The following is a 24,370-nucleotide window of genomic DNA, read 5'->3' as shown; positions in this document are numbered from 1 at the left end:
AGAGAAAGAGAGAAGAGAGAGAGAAGAGAGAGAGAAATACCAATACCACCTGGCTGAAGAGCCTGCAAACTGCACTTAGATGCAACATAAGTAAGAACTGTAACAGGATGAAGACTGAAAACAATCAGGACCACAGAGGACTTTCTGATGAGTGGCTGCTGCTCCAGTCAATGCATTTACTTTGTACGAGATGGGGATAGCCTACTGTACTCTGACCTTATTCTGTTTACTAGTAAAAATAGGAAAGATTTCCAATGACCGTAAGAAATTCTTTGCTAGGTATTTGCCAGGAAAAGTATGAGGAGAAGAGCAGTGTAAAATTTAATGTTTATGTGATGATGAGTGTGAATAGCAGCAGACTTGGCTAGTACAGAGATCTCACTTCATAAAAACTTGTATTTCTTCTTTCTCTTCTATTTAATGAACTTACCTCCTCAGAAATGGCTTGGTGTGAAAGCCTCAAGTCTGATTTATTTCGGAAACAAATCTGGCAGACAGGCTGACTGTTCTATGGGTCTTTTTCTAAGTTCCTAATTCCTAAATACTGAACTAGTAAGTGAAAATAAAACATTCTTCAATGTAATCTTATCTATCTAGGTAAGCTCTTAATAGCACTCTGAAGAAAGAAAAAGGCAGATGAAATTTATTTTGCATCAGTGATAAATTTTCACAGCAGCTTTGTAGATCCTATAAAACATGCTCTCATGTACACAATAAGGTATCTCCTCCTGACTTGAGCTGACACTGAATAATGAGCTGTATGTTTACATGTGAGAAACCATCTTCATAAACTATGTGCAGAAACTACTTCTACTTTTGCAGAAACAAGTAATTATTGTATTCACTCGTCTTTTTCTTGTTCTTTAAAATGGTCACCCATTTAAGCTGTTGTCTTTTTCATGTAGTGAATTCGTGGTTCACACTAACACAGACACAGTTAAGGGGAAGGATCACGTACACACAGGCATCTCAATGTTCAGGTGTAACAACGCTGTCTGAAACACGCCTGCGTATTGCATTATGGCCTAGTTAAAAAGGACTGCCAAGCCTATGGAGGTATTTGCAACATACTGCATGCAAATTTTACACAAAAGCTGGAGATTGCTCCTTAACCCCTGCCCCAAGTGCATTTGGCGTGGAAGGACCAGCCAGTGGCTGCGCTGAAAGGAAAGCTCACCAAGAGCCTTTTCTGCAGGCTCACATGGACTGACCTTTGCTGACCAGCTCCCTTTTCCCATCCAATTTTACATGTTACTCCACAGAGCTTTCTTCCGTGAGGGTGCCTTCTAACAATGCTCAGTGACAACCTGCAGGACCACTGAGTTGTACAGTGCAGGAATGTGCTCAGCTTAATCCAGTGACCACCAGATGGGAAGCAGCTAGACAGATATTGCATTGTAATTCACTTGTACTTATGTGTCTGCCAGTCTTTCACGGGCTAGGAAAGATCAATGAAAATAAGTTATTTTGTCCTAAACCCAACTCTTGCTACTTTAAGGACGCCAAGCACCTTATATGGTTTGTATTAGCATGAATGGATTTCTGTCAGTGAAATAAGATGCCACCACTTTATAGCTTTGGTCTCATAGGCAGACCTCAGGCACAATGAAGTAGTTGTGTGAGAATGGCTTTATGCCACCCACATGACTTGAGATATTATGATCTTAACTCATTTTACTCACATTTTCTGCAAAAACAGTTATAGCCTCTCCCCTTCTCCTCTCCCCCAAATACACCACATTATGACCCTGAATACAGGGAAAGCATTATGTAAGTGAAGAGCATTTCAGCCAATTTGCTGAGACAAGAAAAACTAACAAAGCAACTTTCCATATGCTGCACAGGCAAGAAATTTTATAAGAAAGTGATGCCTGCAGTAGGAAAGAAAGAAAACTAACTCTATGGTGAAAGTTCTTGGGAAATACGTGATAAATCATCCTGCTTCATCTACATTCTGTATTTTCTGTCACTCGGTCCTACATAATTCACCAGCAAGTACAAAACACTTGCAGAAATATTGCCAAGTCTTAAATAGGACTGAAAGAGTCACATACATCCCCTGCCCTTCTCCTGTGGAATCAGCAACCTTTTTCTTATCATCTTTGTTACTGTTCTGTAGGTCACTTACACATCCTGTAATCTGGTGTACATGTTATAGGCCTCTCCCTGTTCAAATGAAGATGTTAGATCACAAATAATGGAAATAACTGTAGTGCTTTTCTGGACATGCTCCTGAGCAGTCTGCTCTAGGTGTCCCTTCTTGAGCAGGGAGTTGGACCAGATGGCCTCCGGAGGTCCCTTCCAACCTCAACCCTTCTGTGGTCCTGTGGTTGCTAGTTAACAGATTCATCGGTTGTTATCCATAGCTGTCAGTGGTGCCTTTAGGCATTTGTAACTAACTGACTCCTGTTTTTCAGACGGAAGTCCTCAACAGCCTATGCTCAAACATGGAAAGTTTCCACTACTGTATCAAAAGAGGTGTCACCAAACTTAAGAGGACTTAAATACTAGCAACAGAAACTTTCCAAGTAAACCCAATCTACGTTCTGTCAGAAGCTAGATATTAAGTTAACTATGTGAACAAAATGGCCACCTCAGGAAGAAAAAAATAAAAGGAAAACAAAAAATAACAACAACAACAAAAAGAACTCAGACCCGCCTTCAATTCCCTTATCCTACTACGCTGTCTGACAGCAGCTGTAGTTGCTTTGTAACACATCCCAGTTCTCCTCAGTCAGCTGGACTTTGTCATTTTTGACTCCCTGCAGCCAACTTCTGTAATGCTTCTCTTGGACATGGAGCTGTGGGAGAGCATCATCAAGATACAGGCTACCTACGTAGCATGAAGGAGCATAGCAAGAGAAAAGGGAACAGAGAAAGAAAACTGACTCAACCTTTCTTCTATGCAATTGCCACCCACTTGTCTGACAAGGTCTGAGCCTTGATGGGCTCAGGACACTGACAGGTGAAGGAAAAATGCCTTTGAACTTTGAAAACTCTACTGCTCTCTACCTCCTACTCTTCTCTGAAGCTATAAATGTGTGGTGAGAGACCTCACATGAGAGAGGGCAGTAACTATGTCGAGCTGCTGAGGAAATCCCAGTAAGGATATATCTTGGGCTTTCCTTGAAGAGAGCTCAACAGTTAAATTCCAGGCAAAGGCTGACTCACGCCTCTCTCCTTTCCTGGCTGGTACAAAGAGTTCAGAACAGGGCAGATAACCTGCTGCAAACCATCCTCTCCTTCCTGAGGTGAGGTGTAGCCTTTACATTGGTAAGACTGGACATGCAAGTGGTAACAAGCAGTCAGGAACACCAAATACTGCTGCTGGCAGTCTTCACTGAATGAGCCCAAACCTGCATGCCACTGTGTGCAAGTGTAGACATGGCCAGGTGCATGCAGTTTTAGGATGAGAACGTTGAACTGTGAAGTTGAAATAAAGACGTTTCAGAAATACAGATATAAAAAGCTTTAAGAAACGAGAACCAAGACGTTCTACACAGTAATTGTGCAGGACAAAAAGACACCCCCAGAAATGAGCTCTCTTGCAGCATTTATGAAATTCAAGGAAAGGGCATCTCATCAGTGAGCTACCCAGGGCTCTAGATGAGCGAGCTGTAAAATAACTCAAAGTCAAAACAAGCCTAATGCACGTGTACCACATTTCTCATCAACCAGGCTCAGTGCAGCTCTTTCTCAGTACTTTCCCAGTTCTAGCTTCGGTGTGGTGCTCCAGTAGCCGTGTGTTACAAGAGCAGAGTGTTCGCACAGAACATTCCCCTCCTTTGACAATCAGCAGAGGGAAGGGGATGGTTCTTTACTAATTTCACACCCACAAGGGATATCTCTACCAGGCAACATTTTTTTTTTTAGAGAGAGTAGTCCTCTCTATTCCTCCCAACACACTTATCTGACAAAGTGAGATTATTCGAACCCTTGATTTTTTTTCTTGTTAGTACTAACTAGCCTGGAACATTCTTGTTATTGCAAGAGTAACCAGCTCTACATATAAATACTATTCTTTATATCTCCTCTGATGCTGTAAGAAAATCTTTTAGCTATCTCCAATACATACAGGAAAAACCTTCCAACTCTCAATGGTGCAGATAATATTTTACATGCAATATTTATGTCAAAACTGTTTAAAATACAAATTAACATACTTTGTGTACAACTGCTCTCACATACTACTGTCCATATCGTTGCTACCAGAAGAATAATGTGAACGTAAACATTACTTGTCAAATACAAGAAAACTAGTTCTTATTTTGTAACTTTCTGTTGTGGGACGGAACACAACTGACAACCTTACTTACAAGAATTCCTGAATAAAATCTCTGACATGGAGGGGCTTTGTTTTTTCTACTGGCCTGCCAGCAATTTTTTATGCCTGTGTTTTTAATGATCCATTTCTGATGTCTAGGTACTAAAAACATTTGAACTACAGTAACACAACAGGATCCCTATAACTAATTAATGTCTGCATTAACCAGGTTTAGGCAAGAGCAGCTCAGCCAGAAGCTTGGACTACAGTTCTTTGTCCCTGGGTCATTATACAAGGAAAATCCCCTGTGCACAGACTGGAGTCAGAGGCATGAATAGTCCTTCCCTCAGGTATGCAACAGTGTGTAAGCTAACATTCCCTTTAAAGGACCGTAGGTGTCTGTGACCCCATGACTGGAAAAATGCTAATCGTAATGTTATCTTAGTTGTACTTCTGAAGATCTGCTAAGCCCTTGGCTTCACCTTGTAAAATGAAATGGAGATTATGCTCCTTTCACTGAGGCCATAATTTATATATTTTTTTAAAGAAACACTTCTGAGAGAGCACTTGTGTACTTTTATATGACATTGCAAATAAGAAACCAAGCATGAAAGTGGAAGGAAAGGAAAAACCTGAGAAACCCAAACTTGTGGCCTTGTGCTCACAATTCACTGGCATGAAGCAGCAACACCACAGCTATTACTTTGATCTACTTCTCTATTTATTTCTCTTCCCATTATAGAACCCCTGACATTTCCCTGGTATTCAGATGTGATTAAAATATATTCTAATACCTATAAATAGAAATGTTGGTTCAAGTACTAATTAAAAACAAGTCTAGCATTTGGAAACTCCTATCAATAGAAAAAGTAAAAAGGTGCAGTAAACAGTTCGTGTTGCTTTTTTTTTTTCCCCTGAGAAAAAGCTAGACTTCTGTTCAATCTTTGTACTAATATTTGGAATTCTAGGTGTTTGTAAGTGTCCACTCAGCAATTTTAGTGTAAGAGTAACAAGAGAGACTTTGCCCTTTCCTTCAATTTTAATTATTGCCATAAAATTCCAATTTTAACAGGGTAGGTCATGCACACTGACTCTCCACAGCCTTCACAGTAGCTTTTAATTAAACAGGATTTGAATGTCATGTTAAGTTTACCGTGCTTCCTCATTGTACATTAGTTTGATTATATGCTCCTTAATAGCTAACTTTCTTTTTTTTTATATGTAGAAAACCTACACATCCTTTATTTTCAGGATTAATTTTATGTTTTTATCTAACCTCTTGAGTATTGAAGCAAACACATTCATTGCAAGGATGCTTTTAGCCACTAGTTTTTCTGCCTTAATTGTCACAGTTCTCCCAGCCAGAGACACCTATGTGACTCTACAAAACAACCAGCTTTGTATGTATGTATAAGGATATATTGGTTTGCCCCCCTAAGATGTTAAGTTTTTTGGAGCAGGGATGCTAGCCTCATGTGTGGCTGTGATGGGTAAGGTACATGTACAGTATTATATAAAATCCCAGTGACTGTTAACATGCTACGTGCATCTGTAAAGAACTGATTCCCCCTTAAACCTCATGACCTAAATAAGAACATGCTGTAGTCTCTCTGGAAAGCAAACTTTTCCAAATCATGACTGAGAACTGGGAGCTCTCAGAGAGAAACAAGTTGGGCGAACCACAATGAAGTTTAACTTTAGACTGGAGCAGATATGATTGCATTTGGAGACAACACACAAAACTAAAACAAACTTGAGCTGTAATGCACAGTCACTCACAGGGAGAACTTTAACACTTTACTGAATGTGCTGCCTTGGGTACGCATATGACAGTATATGACATCTACGCTGTATTTTCTCCTCCTGCTATGGCATCCAAGCACACCTGCACCTACATGACACATACACACAAATACTGGACAATTAAGGCATCTTTGTGGCCTTAAAAAGGCTTTCGTGTGGATTCTCACTCTGTGTGCTTAATGGCGAGGTACACCAGGCACGAACCTACAGCCAACATCTTGAGCTGCAACAGTACTGGAATTAAGTGTGTGCAATTTTAGATTTAGACAAGGAAAAAACAACTTGATCGAGCCTGGATTCAAGTGGACCACTATTATTCCCAGTCAACAATGCAATGGCTTATTTTAGGCAAGATTTTTTTAGTGACTTACCTCAGCATCTTGGTCTCGGAGCTGGTACGTTTCTTCTAAGCACTGTAGTGTTCTGGGACATAACGTCTTCTCCTCCAAGAGATACTCCAGAAGCAAGACCAGCTGGTCAGGGAGAAGCTACAAGAAAAATAAATGCCATGTGTGAATAGAACTCTACTTACTAAGCAATTAAATGGAAACAAACCAAACAGGACAAGATTGCTACAACCTATGTACTTCCAGCATGTGTGTGAAATATGGCAAGAAGTTACAGCTGATTTCTGAGAAACCTCAGGTTTTACATGTCCATTTTCTGAAAGACTTTGTTCTGGGGCCCAGTTAAGACACATTTTCTATGGCTTTCATTACTATATAGTTAGATCATATCTAAACCATGTTTATCTTATTGAAACATAATCATAGCTTATTAAACAAAGATTTTTATGGAATATGTATGCTAAGTAATTACATTTTCTTTGGGCTTGGAAGGAATAAAATAAGAGAATATTTTATAGTGCATCATTTCAGGGATCAACCAAGTATATGCATGTGTAATTGTTAAGAGGGGCAATATTAGCTGTCAGCATGTGGAATTTCTCAATATGGTTACAGTGAACAAACACGATACAAATAAATGACCCATAAAACAATGTTATAACATATTTTGACTTGTATTCTAGTGCAAAGAGTCAGGAGTCATCCATCACTCCATGGAAAAAGATGGCATTTCTCTCTCTCTCAGTATATAAATGCATACAAATATATAAATACATATATACACACATATATATTTTTAGCAGTTAGTTGTCAGACTCATTTTCAAGTTGAATCTAATACAGCCTGAAAAAGAAAAAGCACATGAACTCTGATGTAGCAAGTGCCTAAGTGCTCTGTTTAAAAGGCTTATTGGATGAACAAATAAATAATTCAAACAGAGCTCAGACAGAAATTATACTAGCTACCAGGAAACATCTATTGGAAATCCAGTGTTTAGTCAGAAGTTTGTTACATGCCCCAAAGCTTTGCACACTATTCATTGTCATAGGGCACCAAAATCAGAATTGGGAAGGGAGAAAGAATTTAAGCTTCTGCAAAGAAAAAGAAACCAACACTGCTTACTTCTAAAATCCTCCAGATTAATGAAAAAGATACCCTGTTATTTTAATTCTGCTTCCAATTTTTATCCCATGTGCAGATGCTCCACTCCCACCTCACTGCCCATGTTCCCCTCTGCTGTGTGTAAAATACAACAGTTAACAATTAAGCAATATAACATTTTCTTCCCTTTCATCTGACATAATTTAATATTAATATCTAAATCAGAATAAGGAGGAAAAAAGATCTCTAGGATTTCAAGGATTTGTTTTCCTTGCATTCCCTTCCATGTATTTTACTGTTAAAGTTGTATTCTTAGGAACTGAAAAAAACCCTACATCTTATTGGCTCTTACTGGAACATTTTCTAAGTGATACCCAAGCCTGCCAACAAAATGGACTTCTTAAAAACAGTCAGACATTCACAAATATTGAATTATTTCAATTTTAGGACAACCACTAAAACGCTAAGTTGAATGTTTATTGCACAGTCCAAGAGCAGCTGCCTAGAGGGTGGGGAGACACTTCAAAAAATAAAACCGTGAAGGCTTCTGGGAAGTGGCTCTGCTTAGAAACTGAATTCATTTTGAACACTAATAAAATCTGAAATGTTGCAGAGCACCACATACAGAAAGGTAATCTCCTATTTAGAAAGCTTTCTCTACTAACTATAAAGCAGAGCAATGCTTAGTTTCTGGAAACTGTAGAACAGCTGCTTGAATACGTATATATATACATATACATGTTTATAAATATATACACATGTATGTGTATATATATATACACATATATATGTATTCAAGCAGCAATTCTACGGTTTCTAAATATATATATATGTGCTAGGGGAGGTACAGAACAAATGGGTTATTGTATTATAATATATCCTCAGTATAATTGCTATACAGATTCACCCACAGAAAGCTATTGTTTCAGATAACAGAATCTAAATGAAGCCAACAAAAGCAAAGCAGCAAAACAACAGACATGTCCTTAATTTACCTTTGTCTAGGGCTGCATTATGGGTGAAAATTTCTCAGAATTACAGGTTAAACTCTTACTCATCTGTAAGTGAGACTGCAGAGCAAAAAATCTGAGACCATGGTTTCAGTTATTTTCCCATGTCTCAGATGCCCAAGATGAGACTTTATACACCAGTTTCCAGCTCATAGTTAATTAAAGTCCAAGTTAGGAGCCAGCAAACATGGGCAGAGAGGGTGGGAGCACTTGAAGAAGAAACACTGTCAGACCTGGAACTGAAGTGGCACTAGTGGGCGCAGCTATTACATTTTGTTCTCCCAGTTACTTCCAAAAAAAAAATAAAAGGAACAACATATTTTGTTTCAGTTTTCCCCTTTTCTTTAAGAAAAAAGAAGACTGCCTAAGAGAAAATCTATTCAAAGGAAAGACGCAGAAAGCTCAATTGAAATTTCAGGGTTCGGACCACAACAAAATCCCTCTTGGGTTTTAGAAGGCTTCTTTTTCCCAAATACAGCAATATGAATAACCGTATCTCCAAATTTCCAAAGATTATAAATATTTTCATAAAATTACACTTAGTTTTACTTTTTTTTTTTTAAAAAAATCCATTATTTTTCATCTTCCTTGCCACCGTCCTTAGTTGTCCCATCCACCTGTTACTTCTCATCTTTCGCACTATGAAAGTTGTTTGGGGTGCATGCTGTCCATTTTCCATTTGTTTGTCTTATTTTTAATACAAAGAGGCCCTTGCTGTTAAGCGCTACCAAAACATAAATGCTAGAGAAAACTAAAAGTCAATTTGCTTTAGGTATTGTGAACCTGTTTTCATTTATGACAACTCATTCTGCGATCACACCTTGAATAGCTAACGTGCATAAAAATCACACAACGCAGACATAGCAAAATACAGCAGGATAAACACTGTGTCAATATTTCTCTCCTTGATGAAAACATTCTGAAATAAACCATAACACCCCAAACACATTTCAGTCTTCCTGTTAAAAAAAAAATAAAAATTCTCTCTGAACTGCACGGGAATATACTCAATCGAAATGCCCAAATGTGACGTGATTCTTAAAGTAAATCACTTCTACCAGGAAATGTGGCAAATATTACGGGATAGTATTTATGACGGCTATGATTGCTGCAATACCATCTGTTTATATTGTAAAGTAGATAGCTCTAGTCCCAAACTACGCCTGCCGCATGGAAATCATATTACTTTCCCAGGGTTTCCCCTCCCCCAGCTGAGAGTACCGACGCTACAAAGAGGGAATAAATTAGCATGTTGTGATCAAGCACACCAGAAGTTTTCTGTCATGTTCCATATAATTAAACATCATCCTCACTATAAAGCTGTATCCCAACACTGCATACTTTACCTTGCCCTTAAACCTTTCCTGCAACTACTCAGCCTTTTGAAGGAGTTTACTTTGTCTTTCCACTAAATTGCCGTCTGTCCCCTGCTTCCCTTGCATTACCTGATGTGGTGGTTTTAAAGTTTGAATAATTAGGCTCTTACCTCTAACTCAAACTGAAAATTACATGGAGTATTAAAACTAGTATTTGAAAAAGGTAAGATGAAAGAATTAATGTAAATGTTATCAAATTGAAAATATAACTGAGGCTATTATTGAAGCAGCTTTCTGGGGCTGAGATTCAACGTATACTAAATATCCAGGAACTAAGAAAAAGCATACTTCGTATTTTATTCATACCAGCATACAAGACACTTAAACCATTACGCTTTCTTAAAACAAAAACTCAAGATAGTTTTGAAAGTTTCTACAGATAACCTTGGAACAAAACTGTGAGTTTTCTGAATACTATCCCTAACGTGTAAAAAGCACAAAGAAAACAAATCTCATCTCTTCAAAGACCTGGCACTGCAGCCGCAGAGGTCGTCGTCCTCGCATCCCAGAAGACCACCCACACGAAGGAGCGTATTTATCAATCCTACATTAACAAATGCAATAAATGCCAGATTCACCCTTTATACTAGAAAAATGCCACTGAAACATTTGACTACTGACCTTTCACAGCCATGAAATGTGACACAGATACATCTACTTGAGCTTCCGCAGCACCAGCGCTCGCACGGCACCCTTTAGCCAGGACACAAATCACTAAAGTAGTACAGCTGGTATGCTGAATATCCCATTTGCTCCAGCCTGCACTTGAATGAAGTCATTGAAAGCCTCCTCGGAGGGGAAATGTGCCTGGGACTAATGCAGCAACCAATTGACAGTGGCGTGATTTCTATTATTACTCCATTATCACACTGGGATCTGTGCCTAAATGAGCATACTTCCTCCCTGATGCCATTTCCTTTTATCCTGACTCTAGTCTAAAAGCGGATCAATGGGAGTAATATATATGATGTCACTTCAATTTACAGCTACTGCCTCCCTCTCTCACATGCACAGATAGATCAATTCTTCCCAAAAATGGTTAAGAAATGCATGGGGAGACTCTTCTCCCAGAAAAGGGTTCTCTGCTATATTTGTCTGTGTAACCACAGCAAGGAACTGTTTATACTGAGCAAAAACAGGGGGGAAAGTTAAAAAAAAAAAAAAAAAAAGAAAAAAAAGAAAAATGTCACTACTGTATACTGGAAAATGCTGGCTGAAATACAATGCAAACGAGTCCCAAAACAGAATTAATGCTATTTGACCTTTGAAAATCATACAGAAAAAGTTTGAAGTTTCTATGACACAACAGATTTCTGTAATATTTCTCTGGGAGAAGGTAGTCCCCTAAAACATAAGATATCTTTTCATTTACATTTTCACGAGATTTTCCAAGGTCAAACTGAATTCCTTCCCACCCCTCTCTTAAGAAAGAAAGGGCGAAACCCCACCCCAGTATTCAATAGTGAATGGCTCCCTTCAGACAGAATTTCCTCATTAATTGCAGATAAGAAAGCACTGCTACTAGTCCAGCAGACAGGATTTATAGGGCCAGGCCATCTCTGTGCCCATATTCTGAACGGATCAAACGAGTCCCTGAACGAATCTCGCTTTATAAACTCTCCGCATAGACAACTTGCCTCGAGGGCTGTTTTCTCCAGGCTGCAATTAAACAAAAAACCTTTGTAAAATAAATCCCCCCTTTCCTTAAAACATCCAGAAGATTGTCAGCTTGAAAATTCAAGAAAACATTATTTACTCAACATTTTTAGACGGACTCTGTCATTATTTACCTCAAACGATATTCTTAAGATGCTGTTTTCATGTGCATGACGACTTCTCGTAAATGAAAGCAAGGCTCCCCCTGCCCCCCCCACAGGGGCTAAAACGTACTCATATCAAGTAACATATGAATTCAGTAAAAACATCGACACTAACAGCTGTTAACTAGCAAAGTGCGATGCACTGTGCTTGAGAGATTCTAAGTCCGAAAGAACTCGTCTACAGTTCGATTAATACTCAGAGAAAAAAAAGAAGTAATCTGCAGCTGACAAAAAAATGCTTTGAACTGGATCGCAAAATAAAACCCATGTATTCCGAAGGCTGACAAAAATTTTGAAGTGCATAGTGAGGCAGACTGTTCTGCTTAACTTTATTTAGGTCAGTCTGTTTATGACTTCCCTCTTGCTGAAAAATCAGCTCCCCTTCGAACGTTTACAAAGATAACTAGACCTCACTAAATTTAAAAACAAAACAAGTATCTGCCTGTAACACATTATCTTCTACTTCAGAGCCACAGCTCTCTGAAACGTGTTCCCACTGTGCGCAAATCTTTTCAGCCTCTGCTCAGAGTACTCTTATCATGCTTGGCAAATCATTTTTCAACAACTATTAAAAAAAAAAGACTAAACAGGAATTTTAGTGTTTTTGTTTGTTTAAATCACGCAATAGAAACTCCTATGAAGTTTGCTTCAAAAATACTGATTCTGGGACATTTAGGAGGTCTGGTATCTCTTGCTTCGTGCTACTTGGGACATAAAAACGAAACCGAGAGTAATTTAATTAAAAACCCGCACTTACATTTAGTTTCCCAGTTATTTTCCTCTTTGTAACATCAACAGTAAGGATTTCTTGATTTTGGAGGAGGATCATCCCTGTGACAAGTAAGGCCAGTACCTACTCAAACATACAGCTTTGATTTTCTGGTCACACGTTATGAAAGCATTGCTGGATGAAGGACACAAATCCCAAAGATCAGCAGAAGCTTACACACGCGCACAAGTCAAATGACTTGATGTTCACTGACTTTTAAATGCTCCCTTTTGAATAAAACGACAAAAATGTTATCCCACATGACACTGCTACAATTTAGGGTGGGCTTCTGGAGGATTCAATAAGTTTTTGTGCATGCTAGATTTTAATTATAACTTGAACTGATATAGAACACTAATGTGTCCACAAAGCAACAGAACTTGGGAAGCTTATTCTAAGCAATTCATTCAGCATTTTTGAAAGAGGAGTTGATAGAAAAACACTTTACAAATGTGGCTGCTTCTTTGAAACACCCTTCTCAAAAATCTGTCCTACATTAGCATTCACTTATCAAGTAATGTTTGCATAACCAGTGCTGTACTTCCCTAAATGTTATGGATACCCAATTTGAAAAGGCTCTTGGGACCTCTCACATGCTTACAGTTTGTTATACTCATAACTCTTTTTGTCCTGTGACACTTTACATGAGATTTTGACATCGTACAACCTATTGTACAGACTTTACCGTGCTATTCCCACCCACCTGTTTGGTACTTACGCATGAAATGCAACATTTGATTTTCTAAACAAATGAAAAATATTTGTAGGGAAGCATTAAAGCCAAAGCAGGCAGGGAAACTGTGGGTATATGTGTTACAATATTCTGAGATAAGAATAAAAGGATTTCGTTTTTATCAATAGTTTAAGCTAACTCTCAATAGAGGAATCATCAGCATAAATGAATATTTTAAACTGTTTTATGTTCTGTGTCTGATAACCTGGCTACATGTTACCAGCAATGGTTTTAAAAGGCCAGCCATTGCTACCACTCCACAAACTTTTTTTTCTTAAGCTAAAGTACAAAATATTTTCCCATAATTTACTTAATGGAGAGAAGATCCACTTATGAAGAAATTCAACATCTGCAATCTAATATAAATGCACTGAAACGTCAAAAATGATTAAACCTTTATGATCTAACATAGTGCTGAGCCAGCAAAATGAAAACCAGGTGGCTTCCACTGCAGGTTCAGTCAGGTTGCACAGTGCTTTTCCTCAGCTCTAGTTTTCTCGAAGCAATGTTTCACCATAACTTTACCCCTGAGCATAATAATTCCCTTTTAAGCATAATAGGCAACACATTGTCTATTCTATGCAGATCATCATCTCTGCCACTCGCTACCTTGCTTTCCGCGCATGCTGCTCCTGGCTTCTGATGAACTGGACATGGCAAAAGAGAAGTAGACGCAGGAAGTCAGATTCCAGCTCTGAAATCATACACTCCATGGGACCACAACTTACACAAACTGTGAGCAGACAGCGTAGCTCTGACACAAACGGGTGTTGAATCTGGCAGCAGTATGATCTTCAGCTACCCCTAGACCTCAGAAGAGGCAGCGCCCAGCACCTGACGAGGTAATTAAGAGTATCAGCCCTGTGGTTACCCCCTCTCAGAGCACGTGAAAACAGCTGGCACCAAGACCACCCTCCCATCAAACCCAACAGAGGCAGGTCAGGTTCAGCAAAGACTTCATCTAACTGCAAAAAACAAAGCCAAAGAGAACTCTGATTTTATTTTCCAGACACTCAGACTACTACAATTAAAAAGATTCATATAGAGGACCGTCAAGTCTTAGTTAGCAATTGGTGGAAAGATTTCTTATATGAATTGTATAGATGTCGATGTGGAATTAGAAAAACTTGCCTCCTTATGAATAAGTCCACTGAAAACACTCCAGGTCTCAGCCACTCCTAACTATGCAGCTGATGTTGAGTTCAAAGTCAGTATAAACCATCTCATCTTGAATGACCATCACTTAGATCCTCTGAGAACAAACAGGCCAGTGAATTCCCTCTGAGATGCCGGGGAAAAAAAAAAGGCATCTACACAGACTGCAAGAGACACCAAAAACCAAAGCCAGACAGTCTGCAGAATGAAAAACTGGAGTAACATTATCACAGCATGCTTGCTGCAACCATCACTGAGAGCACTTGCAGAGTTCCTTTTTTTTTGACTCTATATACAAACCCTCAGTATGTATTACATAAAAAGAGGGACAAAGAGAGACAAAAAGAAAAAAACAAAAAGATTGCTAAAAGAAAAATCAAGTAATTTTTCTAAGCTTTGTTCAAGATGCAAATTACTGTCTGAGTAACCTCAGCACCCAGCACTGGAAGTGCCAAAGTCTATCACTAGGAAGTACCCTGTGCCAGTTAAGCTAATTCTTCAATACAATATTCTTACAACAGAACTGAGCCAGGGCTAGCTTAAAGTAGTATTTTTATTTTTATTTTTTCCCTTGAGAAATTGGCACATACATGGAAATTTCTGGAAGAGAAATTTGTTCTACCTATGCCTAGTACACACGATCCGGTCAATGCCCAGAACTCATCTAGGATTGTGCTCTTCATGGATCGCAGGCGTTCACTTGAGTTTCCACACCCTCTTTCTGTCTGGCCAGGTCTTGTGGGGACCAAGACTTGTTAACCAGAACATGTTCCTTCCTGACAAGCCAAGCACAAAGGTGCTGTATCTGCCACAAACTATAAGCATCATTTGAGAAAGAACCTGAAGAAGAGAGAAAACTGAATGCACTTTCTTCCTTCTCTAACCACCTTTCATTGATAGGGCTGATGACGAAGAAAATCATATCTCATGGCTGTAGCATATGTGACTGCTTTGCCACGTAGGGCTGTCATCGTAAGAGGTTCATCATAAAGCACTAATAACGTCACAAGTCTTCCTGGAGGAATGTATGAAAGAACAGATGGGAAACTGCACTTTCATCACTTGACCCTTTACTCCTAGAATTCACAAGAACAAACACTTTTCCATCCTTTTCTTATTTCAGAACAACAGGTGATGAGTGGTTTCATGCATAATTATGTCAGTTGCGTTTTAACATTTGTAGATCAATTGCATTTCCAGACCTCAGCTAGCAGTATTTTCTTCTGACCTGAAATCTGGCTCTGATGCCTTCTGCGTCCAACAAAGCCTATACATCCTTACAATAGTCTGTCCAACACATCATGTCTCTTTGATTCTTAGTGTTTTTATTCACTTATTTATTTTTATTTGCTAACCAACCTGATTAAGTGGGTTCAATTCTCAGAAACATACATACCTCCAAACAAGGTTTAATCACAGAAGACCTTAAAATCAATGTAACTGAAACAGGTGAGATCTAAACCCAAGTCCATGCAGCTGATGTTGGGGTTTTATCGGAGACACATGCAGAGTCTGAATACATTATACAGTCTCCTTTGACCAAAGATGGAGAGATACTGATCCACTACCACAGTCCTCTTGGATTCTTTTTTTTTTTTTTTTTTTTTTTAAACCAAGCTCTCACAATGCCCATGACTTAAAATCTCCAGTTGTCTGTGAGAACTTGTTCACCATGGCTGGAACTGATTGAGTTCCATAACCGCTGCTGCTTCTCATCCCAGTCACTTCAGTATCTCGAAAATAAGCCTTTGGCACTTCAGCAATGGCTGGGCATGGACATCTCTGCAGCAGCACAGGTTGTCATGTGCCCATCATACCAGCCTCCTGTTTCTGCATTGTTTTCCCCCAGAACTGCTCTCACCCAGCTACTGCAGCCTGTGCCCGTGATCCTGAGGAGGCCACCTCTGACTGCCAACCAAGAATCACAGGCAGCAGCCTCCATCCTGCAACTCTTCATGCAAGCCCCACAGACTTCTTGAAGGGGAGAGACTGAGCTTTTAAATGGGGTGATCTGAACTACCTGCTGCTCACAACCACCAGCACTTCCCACTCCAGCCGCATAGCAAGCTTTTCAGTTCTGCCTGCTCTAGTACAAATTACATAGCAGCATACACTTAAAAAAGAAAAAAAAAAAGTAACCCTTTCTCCTTTGCAAGAAACGTTTTCCGAAGCAAAAACACTCCACTGCACACAGCTCTCTCCAGGGGGAGAGGATGAGACAATAAACACCACATGACAGATGTTAGTTCATTGCTTAATGCACTTGTGGAAGCTACTCAGATCCTACGGCAATGAGTGTGGTATGGAACAGAACAAGCATATCCCATTACTTTTTATTCCTGATTTGAAAAATATGGATGAGATTTTATTTAAAACTGTTGTGAAAGACAATTACAATTGAAAAAAAAAAGCCCTTTAAAAGATCTGAGGACAAGTGGATGAGTGTTGCACGACATCCTTATTATGCCCAGTGCTATTTAAAAAGATTCTATAGTTATTAGCAAGGATCCAGCTGCCAGATTTTCTGTTTCTAAATCCTATGTAGGAGCATTAAAACTTACTATAAAAATAAATCCAAGCTGAAAGTTGCTGGAAACGAACTTTTCCAAACTGCAATCTGATTTACATATTGCTGGCTTGAAGGAGTGCAAGAAACTGAGTGGCTTGACAAGTGATTTGCACACCATTAGTGTGTGTAGGAGCAGGATTTCTTAAAAAAAGAGTAAACAAACACCCTAATAGTTGAAATTTTAACGTTTTCAGAAGTAATTACCAGATAAAATGTGATAAGAGAAAAGGTAAAAGTGCTAAATTCAGCTCATGTTTCTCAGATGCGACTTTCTGCAATGCCAAGAACGGCGCATAAAAAAGTAAGAATTATTTTATCATGTGTACTGACCAGTACTTCCACATAGAGGTATAACATTAATAATTAGTTTTAGATCCATCTAATGGATTTGTTTCTTGTCTCATAACTGCAGCTTCATGCGAGAACAATTCTGTTCAATTCAACAGAACAAACTTCTTAAGAGCTCTCTTGAAAAATAAACAAAAAGTATTTTCTCGTGATTATAGAAATGTGTGCTGCTTTTTTGGCAACACAAGTGAGAGAAATAGTAAAGTACTTCAAAAAGGAAAAAGGTATTTTAGAACATATTACGCAACTACAAAGCTGATGAAGGTAAATTAAAAAAATACAGACATTTAAGGCACCAATTGCCTTATAAATTCACCCTCACAGCTGGGGTAAAATTAGAGGCCTAAAATACATTAATTTCCTTATAAAATAGGTAAAATGGGGATACATATAATTTATAATGCTTATTTTTAATATTGGTATATGCACGTAAGTAAACAAATGTTCTCAAGTGAAAATTCAAACATGTCTTCAAATCTCTCTTTTTAATAACAAGTTGGTTTGTTGTGTTTGTTTTTTTAATAGTTATTTACCTTTAAGAAGGATTCAGTGAGCTGCTTAAAAACCCTTCATTTCATAACCCCCCTCCATTAGGGGTACGTGTTATGTTCCAGAATACCTGGAGTCATTTAACATATTTATATAAAATCCAAGTTCCATCGATAAAATCCAGTTTCATTTCCAGATGCAGGCACATGGACAAGTCTTGTTGAAATGATGCAGTGTTCTAGGTTCTCCATTTTCAAACAGACTGCATACTTTCTCCAGTACTTTCCATCAACCGTTTACTTCCCCCATTCGTTTTTAAAGATATTTTAAAATTGCTGGTGCTTTACAAATGACGGGGGAAGCAAAGGGCAAAACAGATGTTGCAGAAAACAGGACCAAAAAGTCCCGCTCTGAAGTTACTTGTTTTATTCCACGAATGTGCGGAGAAATGATTCAATTTATTGCCGCCCATTTCCATACTATTTCGCACAGGTGCAAAGCACAGGGCTCCCCTGGATTCCCTTCCGGACAGCTTCTGCTCCACAAAGCTCGGGCTATTTCATGTAGACCTGGACAAGCTGTTCTGGGGGACAGCCCGACTTCCTGACAAGCAGGTCTTGAGCAAATCACTGCAATCAGTCGTGCAGGGACCCACTCTCCACAAAACAGCTTTTAGTTATTTGTGTATCAGTAAGGCTGCATGCTATTTAACTTCTCCTTCTTCAGGAAAGGAGGGAGAGGGGAAAAAATATTGATCTCAAGGAAGGGTATATGGAAAATTCGCTGACCTATGGCATCATTCCATACTCCTATCGCAAGGAAAACACCCATGACTTCAGTGGAATATTTAGTTGTGTAAGGAGTGCAAGGCTGGCACTTCATCACTGGACTTGTGTACTAACATGAAAACAGTCAAAATAAACAGATAATACCAGGGAGCAGTGGGTTGCTGGTGCAGTGGCTGGGCATTATTTATAAACTAATGGCTGAATAACCACTCAGTTAAGTACAGTGCTTCAACAGTAATTCATAATCTTATCTACTAATGGAAATAGTTGACTGAACTGTTGGCTTTAGGGAGCACCTAAAATGCTGACAGAATGAAGTTATTTGTTTAAACAATGTAATCCCACGTTTAATTTAAGAAATTGCTTAGTAACACGTTCACTTAAACCTAATTTAAGTTATGGATGTTTCTGGACACTGAAATGCAACCTAATACACATTTCAAAGAAAGTATCTACTCAGTACATATCTTGCTGTTAAGCAAAGGCAAGTGCCCGCTCCATCATCTCTCTCCAGCTAGCAAAATCAAGCTTGAAGTCTCTTTTCAGATATGTATATGCTGATTTGGCTGAAACAGACCCGAAGTTTCCCTTACAAACTTAAATCCTCAGCTGTTCATAACTTAATTATAAAAATTGCCTTGAGCAAAAAATTTGGCATTAAAGTTCTCAGCCTATAAGAGATTTAAAAGAGATTACTTCCACTATTAATATTGCAAATAAAGTGTCCATGACAGTTTATTGATTTAAGACAAGTATCTATAACTGAATTCCTACCTTTTAGAAAAGAAAACTGAAAAATTGATAGATTTGCAAAAGCAACTAGACTAATCATGTTAATCAATGAAATTAGGACATCTATGGCAACAAACACCTAATAACTTTGGCTACTTTGAGTACATTTTTCCACTGGCAAATTTAACCCTTCACAGCTCCATCTTAAATAACATATAAGAAATGTTTCTCAAAGTATATCACTTTTTTGTTTCTTTTAAGGCAGACAGTAGAGATTTACGTTTCTTCCCCCCATGTTTATAAGTAGTCCCCTGGAGTCTCTTTCAAAATCCCATCCACATAATCACCTACCCCCAAAAAAACACAAGACAAAGGCAGCTTATGGGCACAGCCCTGCAAACACGTATGTGTAATTAACTTTGCGTGCACAAGAACCTCCATTGAAAAAAACAGCAGCATACACATGCGAAGAAGTCTACAGGATCAGGCCCTCTTATATGTCACTTTTGAAAGGACATTATGGGATTTAACAAACAAATAGCAAAGTCATGCTTTAGAATTTTACAGCAGCAATACATTCACTTTTTTTTTTTTGAAGAGGCTCAGAATACTAGGAGTCTATATTATATTATAATATATTACATAGATTGACAGAGTAATTCCTTTTAAATACTGTTTACCCTCCGTAAAATCTAATGAACTCACTAATTTTCGTAAAACTTTCAGAGACCATTCAGTTTTCCATACTGAAATAAACACAATATATTTTTGGAAATTTAATACTCCTTTATTACTACGCCCTAAGCCCCCCACCCCACCAGTTTTTAAACACAAATGTGTTCACTACAACAATATGCCAGGCTTTAAAGCCATTTCTGCAGACCACCAAATTCAGCCTGGGCAGCTGCCGCAGCACTGACTTTCGGATGTATTTATACCCACAAGCCTTAGAAAGCTGTGAGCCAAAAGCACCCCACACCTCTGGAAATTAAGGACATCACAATCGTAATGTACACATTATAATTGCCCAAGCAAACCAGGCAGTGTACACTGAGATCTGCTTCTCTTCTCTTTTTCTGGCAATCTCACAGTTATTTCACCACAGGCTGCTAGGAGGGCGAAATCCTGCACACAATCAGCTTAGCTATGAATCAGTATATGTCTTAATTTTGCCAGTTTTCTTTGTCTAAATTCCCAAGAAGCTGAAAGATTCACTTTAAAGAAGGAAAAACATGTTAAACTTAGCCGTAGATCTCATCACCAAAAAAAAAAACAAAAAAATCTTGAAAAAACATCTGAACAGACATAGGAAGCTGATAACATGGGTGTGTATATATATACACACACACATATATACATGTATATACATACTTGTAAACTATTCCTGAAGAAGTTGCCTGTATTTCATTTACCGCGAAAGTGACAGAATAGATATTAACCGTGCTGCAAACTCCCAGTTTGGCACTGGCAGGTAAAACAGTCTCAGCTGAGTATTGCTGTTCTAGTATTACGATCGAACCCTGCAACAGGCAGCAATATCCTTACATAAACACCACTAAAACAAGTGATTCGTGATAAATCTAAGTTCTTAAACACTGCTAAATGCAAATGGGCAACAGAGGCAAGAAGGTGATATGAAAGGAAGCTCACCAAGATTCAAAACAAGTGCCATAACCAGCAACAGCTGAATTACTCCAAGAACTGTTAAGGCGCATGACAAAAGAAATGCGGTGCTATTGTGAAAAAGCTGAAATACAAGGTTATACTTACTGAAAATGCGATTTCAGTTCCAATCAGTTGGCCAGAGCACAGAGTCCTTTAACCTGACTATACCTTTACTGTGGTGCCTCTATAATATTTGTCTTCTCTTCAGACTAAATACACAAGCTCTTCTTCTTAGTCTAAATCCAATCACAAACCAGTCTTGGACATGCTCCACCCTTGCAATTACATATTGCTTTTGGTGATCATATTCCACCTCTTTCCCTCCTCCTTTTCCATACTGTATTGCTTTTTATTCAATGCTCTTCTGGGAGCATTCTCTGTCATCTAATAATCACAGTAATTAGAAATTAAATTTAAATTTTGGCATTTAAACGACATGAAACCAGTTTTGACTAATCTTACAATTCCACAGGCAGTAGTAACATAAAAGTAAAGCCCTTTTTCATCTGCCCCTAAACGTACATGAATTTATAAAAGACAAAAACAGAACAAGAAATGTTATCCTACTGCTTTCTGCAGCAAGATGAGTGTCTACTCTCGTGAATAAGAACTCTATTAATCTTAAGTGCCAGTACACTGACTTTAAGGAAATATAAGAAATGAACATATCCTTTTTCTTTAATAGCTGAAATATTATATAGGTACACTGATACTTGCCGAGGGCAGCACGTATTTCTTAATCTTCAGGACAACTGCACCTTATTTTGTGTGCAATTTTAATATAAATGAAAATAATAGAAGTAAAAAGTAACAGTCTGTGTAAACTGGAACTGTAGTTCCTGTTTATCAGGAATACTATATAATTAGTATGCTTACAGTAAAATCGTAAGTGCTGGTCTGTATGATTTCACAACAACAATCTCAGTTTATAGGGTTCTGCCTGGAGCACACAAATAAAGCAAGGGCATTCAACCAGGTCCTTATCATTAACATAGCCCGTGTACATGAGCTGCCTTTCCATTCATTATGCATTATCCTTCTATACTAACCTTCATTGTCAAAAAATAGTCTGTCCAAATGTGTCACAATGCTGACTAGTTTTGAATATATCTGCATGGAGTGAAACAATAGGGATCCACACCTTTTTGAGATGTGTCTCAAGAGAAAGAACAGGAAAGTGATTACAAAGACTTGCTGCGATATAATAGCATGTATATTTTTTGTCTGAGTTCTATAGAGTGAAGAGGACTATTTTTCTCTGGAAAACACGTGTGTTTTTTTTCAGTCCCCATGGGATTCTTGGCTGTACAATTTGAACTGAGCTCCCCACCATAGATTTGAAAAGTAAAGCAGGGAAAACAAACAAACAACAACAAAAAAAACACAGTCGTGAATGGCTTTCTCAGCATTTGCATAGCTAAATTTGTATCACCAACATAATTACAGTTTGCCTGAATCCAGAACGTTAATGACTTACTTAGCAACCTTGCAAAGGACAACATAAGGGCCCCCCAACATATACAATACCCCCTTCCGTGTCCGTCTGTCTCCCCCCCCCCCCCCCCCCCCCAATTCAGGTTTCCAATTCCAGCAGCATGTGCTCTCTGTATAGGCCAGCAGCATTGTGATGATGCAGATATGCATGATATATCATAGCACAGTTCTAAATTGTGGGGGCAAACAGCAAGAGGGATTAGTTTAATCTAGATTCTGGATTTGTAAAACTGCAAAAGACAGAACGGAAAGCTGTCAGGTCTGGCTGCTGAGACCTCAAAATCATGGGAAAATATACTGCTGGCTTTTAGCCAATTATTTCTTGAATGCCTCTCCCCCTTTCCACTTATACCTGCTACTGTTTAGTGCAGTAAATCAAATACTACTGTCTATTTCTTAAAAATAGGTTGCAGGTTATCCTTAATAGAAAAATGTGAGCTCTATTACAGAAGCATCCTTCTTTTTCTTTTTTACTTAGATACACATTTTTTCCAATTCCTTGTCATTGGATTTTCCTTTATTTTTGGAATGTTTACTTAATGTCTGACATCCTACTGTTTCCTCTGAACAGTCAGTTTCTCCAATGTTTTTTGTTTTGTTTTGTTTTTTAAATTACTCACGCAGCAACAGGGGAGAGAAAAAAAAATCTAAAAACCCTCCGCAGGAAACTGGATTATAAAACCACAAAAACTAACAGAGTGACAAAGTAGGGGGAGACCTTACATATTTTTAACTAGTATTCTGAAGCTGACTGGATTTCAAGTTGAGAGTTTAAAAAACAAAACGGAAAATGAACAATGCTGATTTTGAAACATATTTTGCTTGATCAAAAGAGAAGGCTTTGGCAGGGAATTTAGAGGAACAAAGAAGCATGCTTGTTTTATGAAATTCAACAGAAGGCACGAAAACGCTTCAAAAAAAAAATCCATTGATAGGATGACATTTTCTTCCCACAGAGACTTTACACATTCCACCCTTTCACCACTTTCCAAAGCCCCCATATTTTTTCCAGTATTTCAATATAACTGAAGTTGAAACTCTCCCTTGCTTCTCATTTTCTGTTTTTGACACTTGATTAGGAAAAATTAGACCGTGCGCCTCCCGAAGGAGGCCCTCGCCCGAAGGCAGCCTGCGGTGGGGAGAAGCACCCCCAGACACCACAGCACAGGCCGCAGGCCCCAAGTGCCTCCTGGCACTCCAGCCTCAAGAAATATTCCTGCTGCATTTCCAAAACTCATCTGCACGCTACTTCTGTGCCATTCTCCTAAGCTGGGTTTAACTGCTTCCGATGGTACAGTCTGCGCAAAGGGAGACGGCAAAACAAACCTGGAAATCAGAAAACGCTACGCTTCTTCAACTTGTCGCTATTTGTGACTGAACCAAGTTCAGTAATGCACAATTCAAGGTGGACTAATCATGCACTACATGATTCCTCTCAGCAGCTACAGACGGATTTCATCAGTCCAGCTGTATTTTGCTGTTACTCTGCAAATACAGTTTTCTGTGACTCGAAGATACATTTTCATTTCCAAGTGTAATACATAGAAAATATATAAGTCATTAAATAACTATAAACAGAATAAAAAATTGTTGGATTTTATGCAATTAGTATGCAATTACAATGAAACGCTAGATACTTCTATTTCTCATGCAAAGTATTTTCAGTACTCCTCAATAAATTTATACTTGAAACAGTGCTCAAATCTGTGCTCAAAGTACCTTATTATGAAAGAAAGATAGAAGTAGGCTTGACACAAGCTGAATTACTGTTCAATGAAAACTTTAAAAAAAAAAAACAACAACAACAAAACGAACAAAAAACCTACCCTGCAACCAAACCCAGAAGGAAGGTTAAGGATAGAAACAACAGCCTCAAATCAAGGATCTATATTTTTCTACATTAAGTT

The 24,370-nt window shown here is 38.5% G+C and overlaps 1 protein-coding gene across 7 annotated transcripts in view; it reads right to left on the bottom strand.

The window, feature by feature from the left end:
- Positions 1–24,370, bottom strand: part of AOPEP (aminopeptidase O (putative)) — a 198,495-nt gene that overhangs the window by 16,280 nt on the left and 157,845 nt on the right. For 6 of the 7 annotated variants that reach the window (XR_013943187.1, XR_013943188.1, XR_013943189.1 and 3 more), the window contains one exon: positions 6,439–6,555. Coding sequence is in view for 3 of the 7 variants with exons in the window: in XM_080573008.1 (XP_080429134.1) it covers positions 6,439–6,555 (117 nt within the window). In the remaining 4 variants the exon portion in view is untranslated. Of the gene's footprint in view, positions 1–6,438; positions 6,556–13,951; positions 14,058–24,370 lie in introns of all 7 variants that reach the window. The other variant, XR_013943190.1, reaches the window with a different exon arrangement.

This window comes from Anser brachyrhynchus (genome assembly GCF_964034855.1).
Source record: "Anser brachyrhynchus genome assembly, chromosome: Z".
NCBI lineage: Eukaryota > Metazoa > Chordata > Aves > Anseriformes > Anatidae > Anser > Anser brachyrhynchus.
This window is presented reverse-complemented; position numbering and strand designations above follow the sequence as displayed.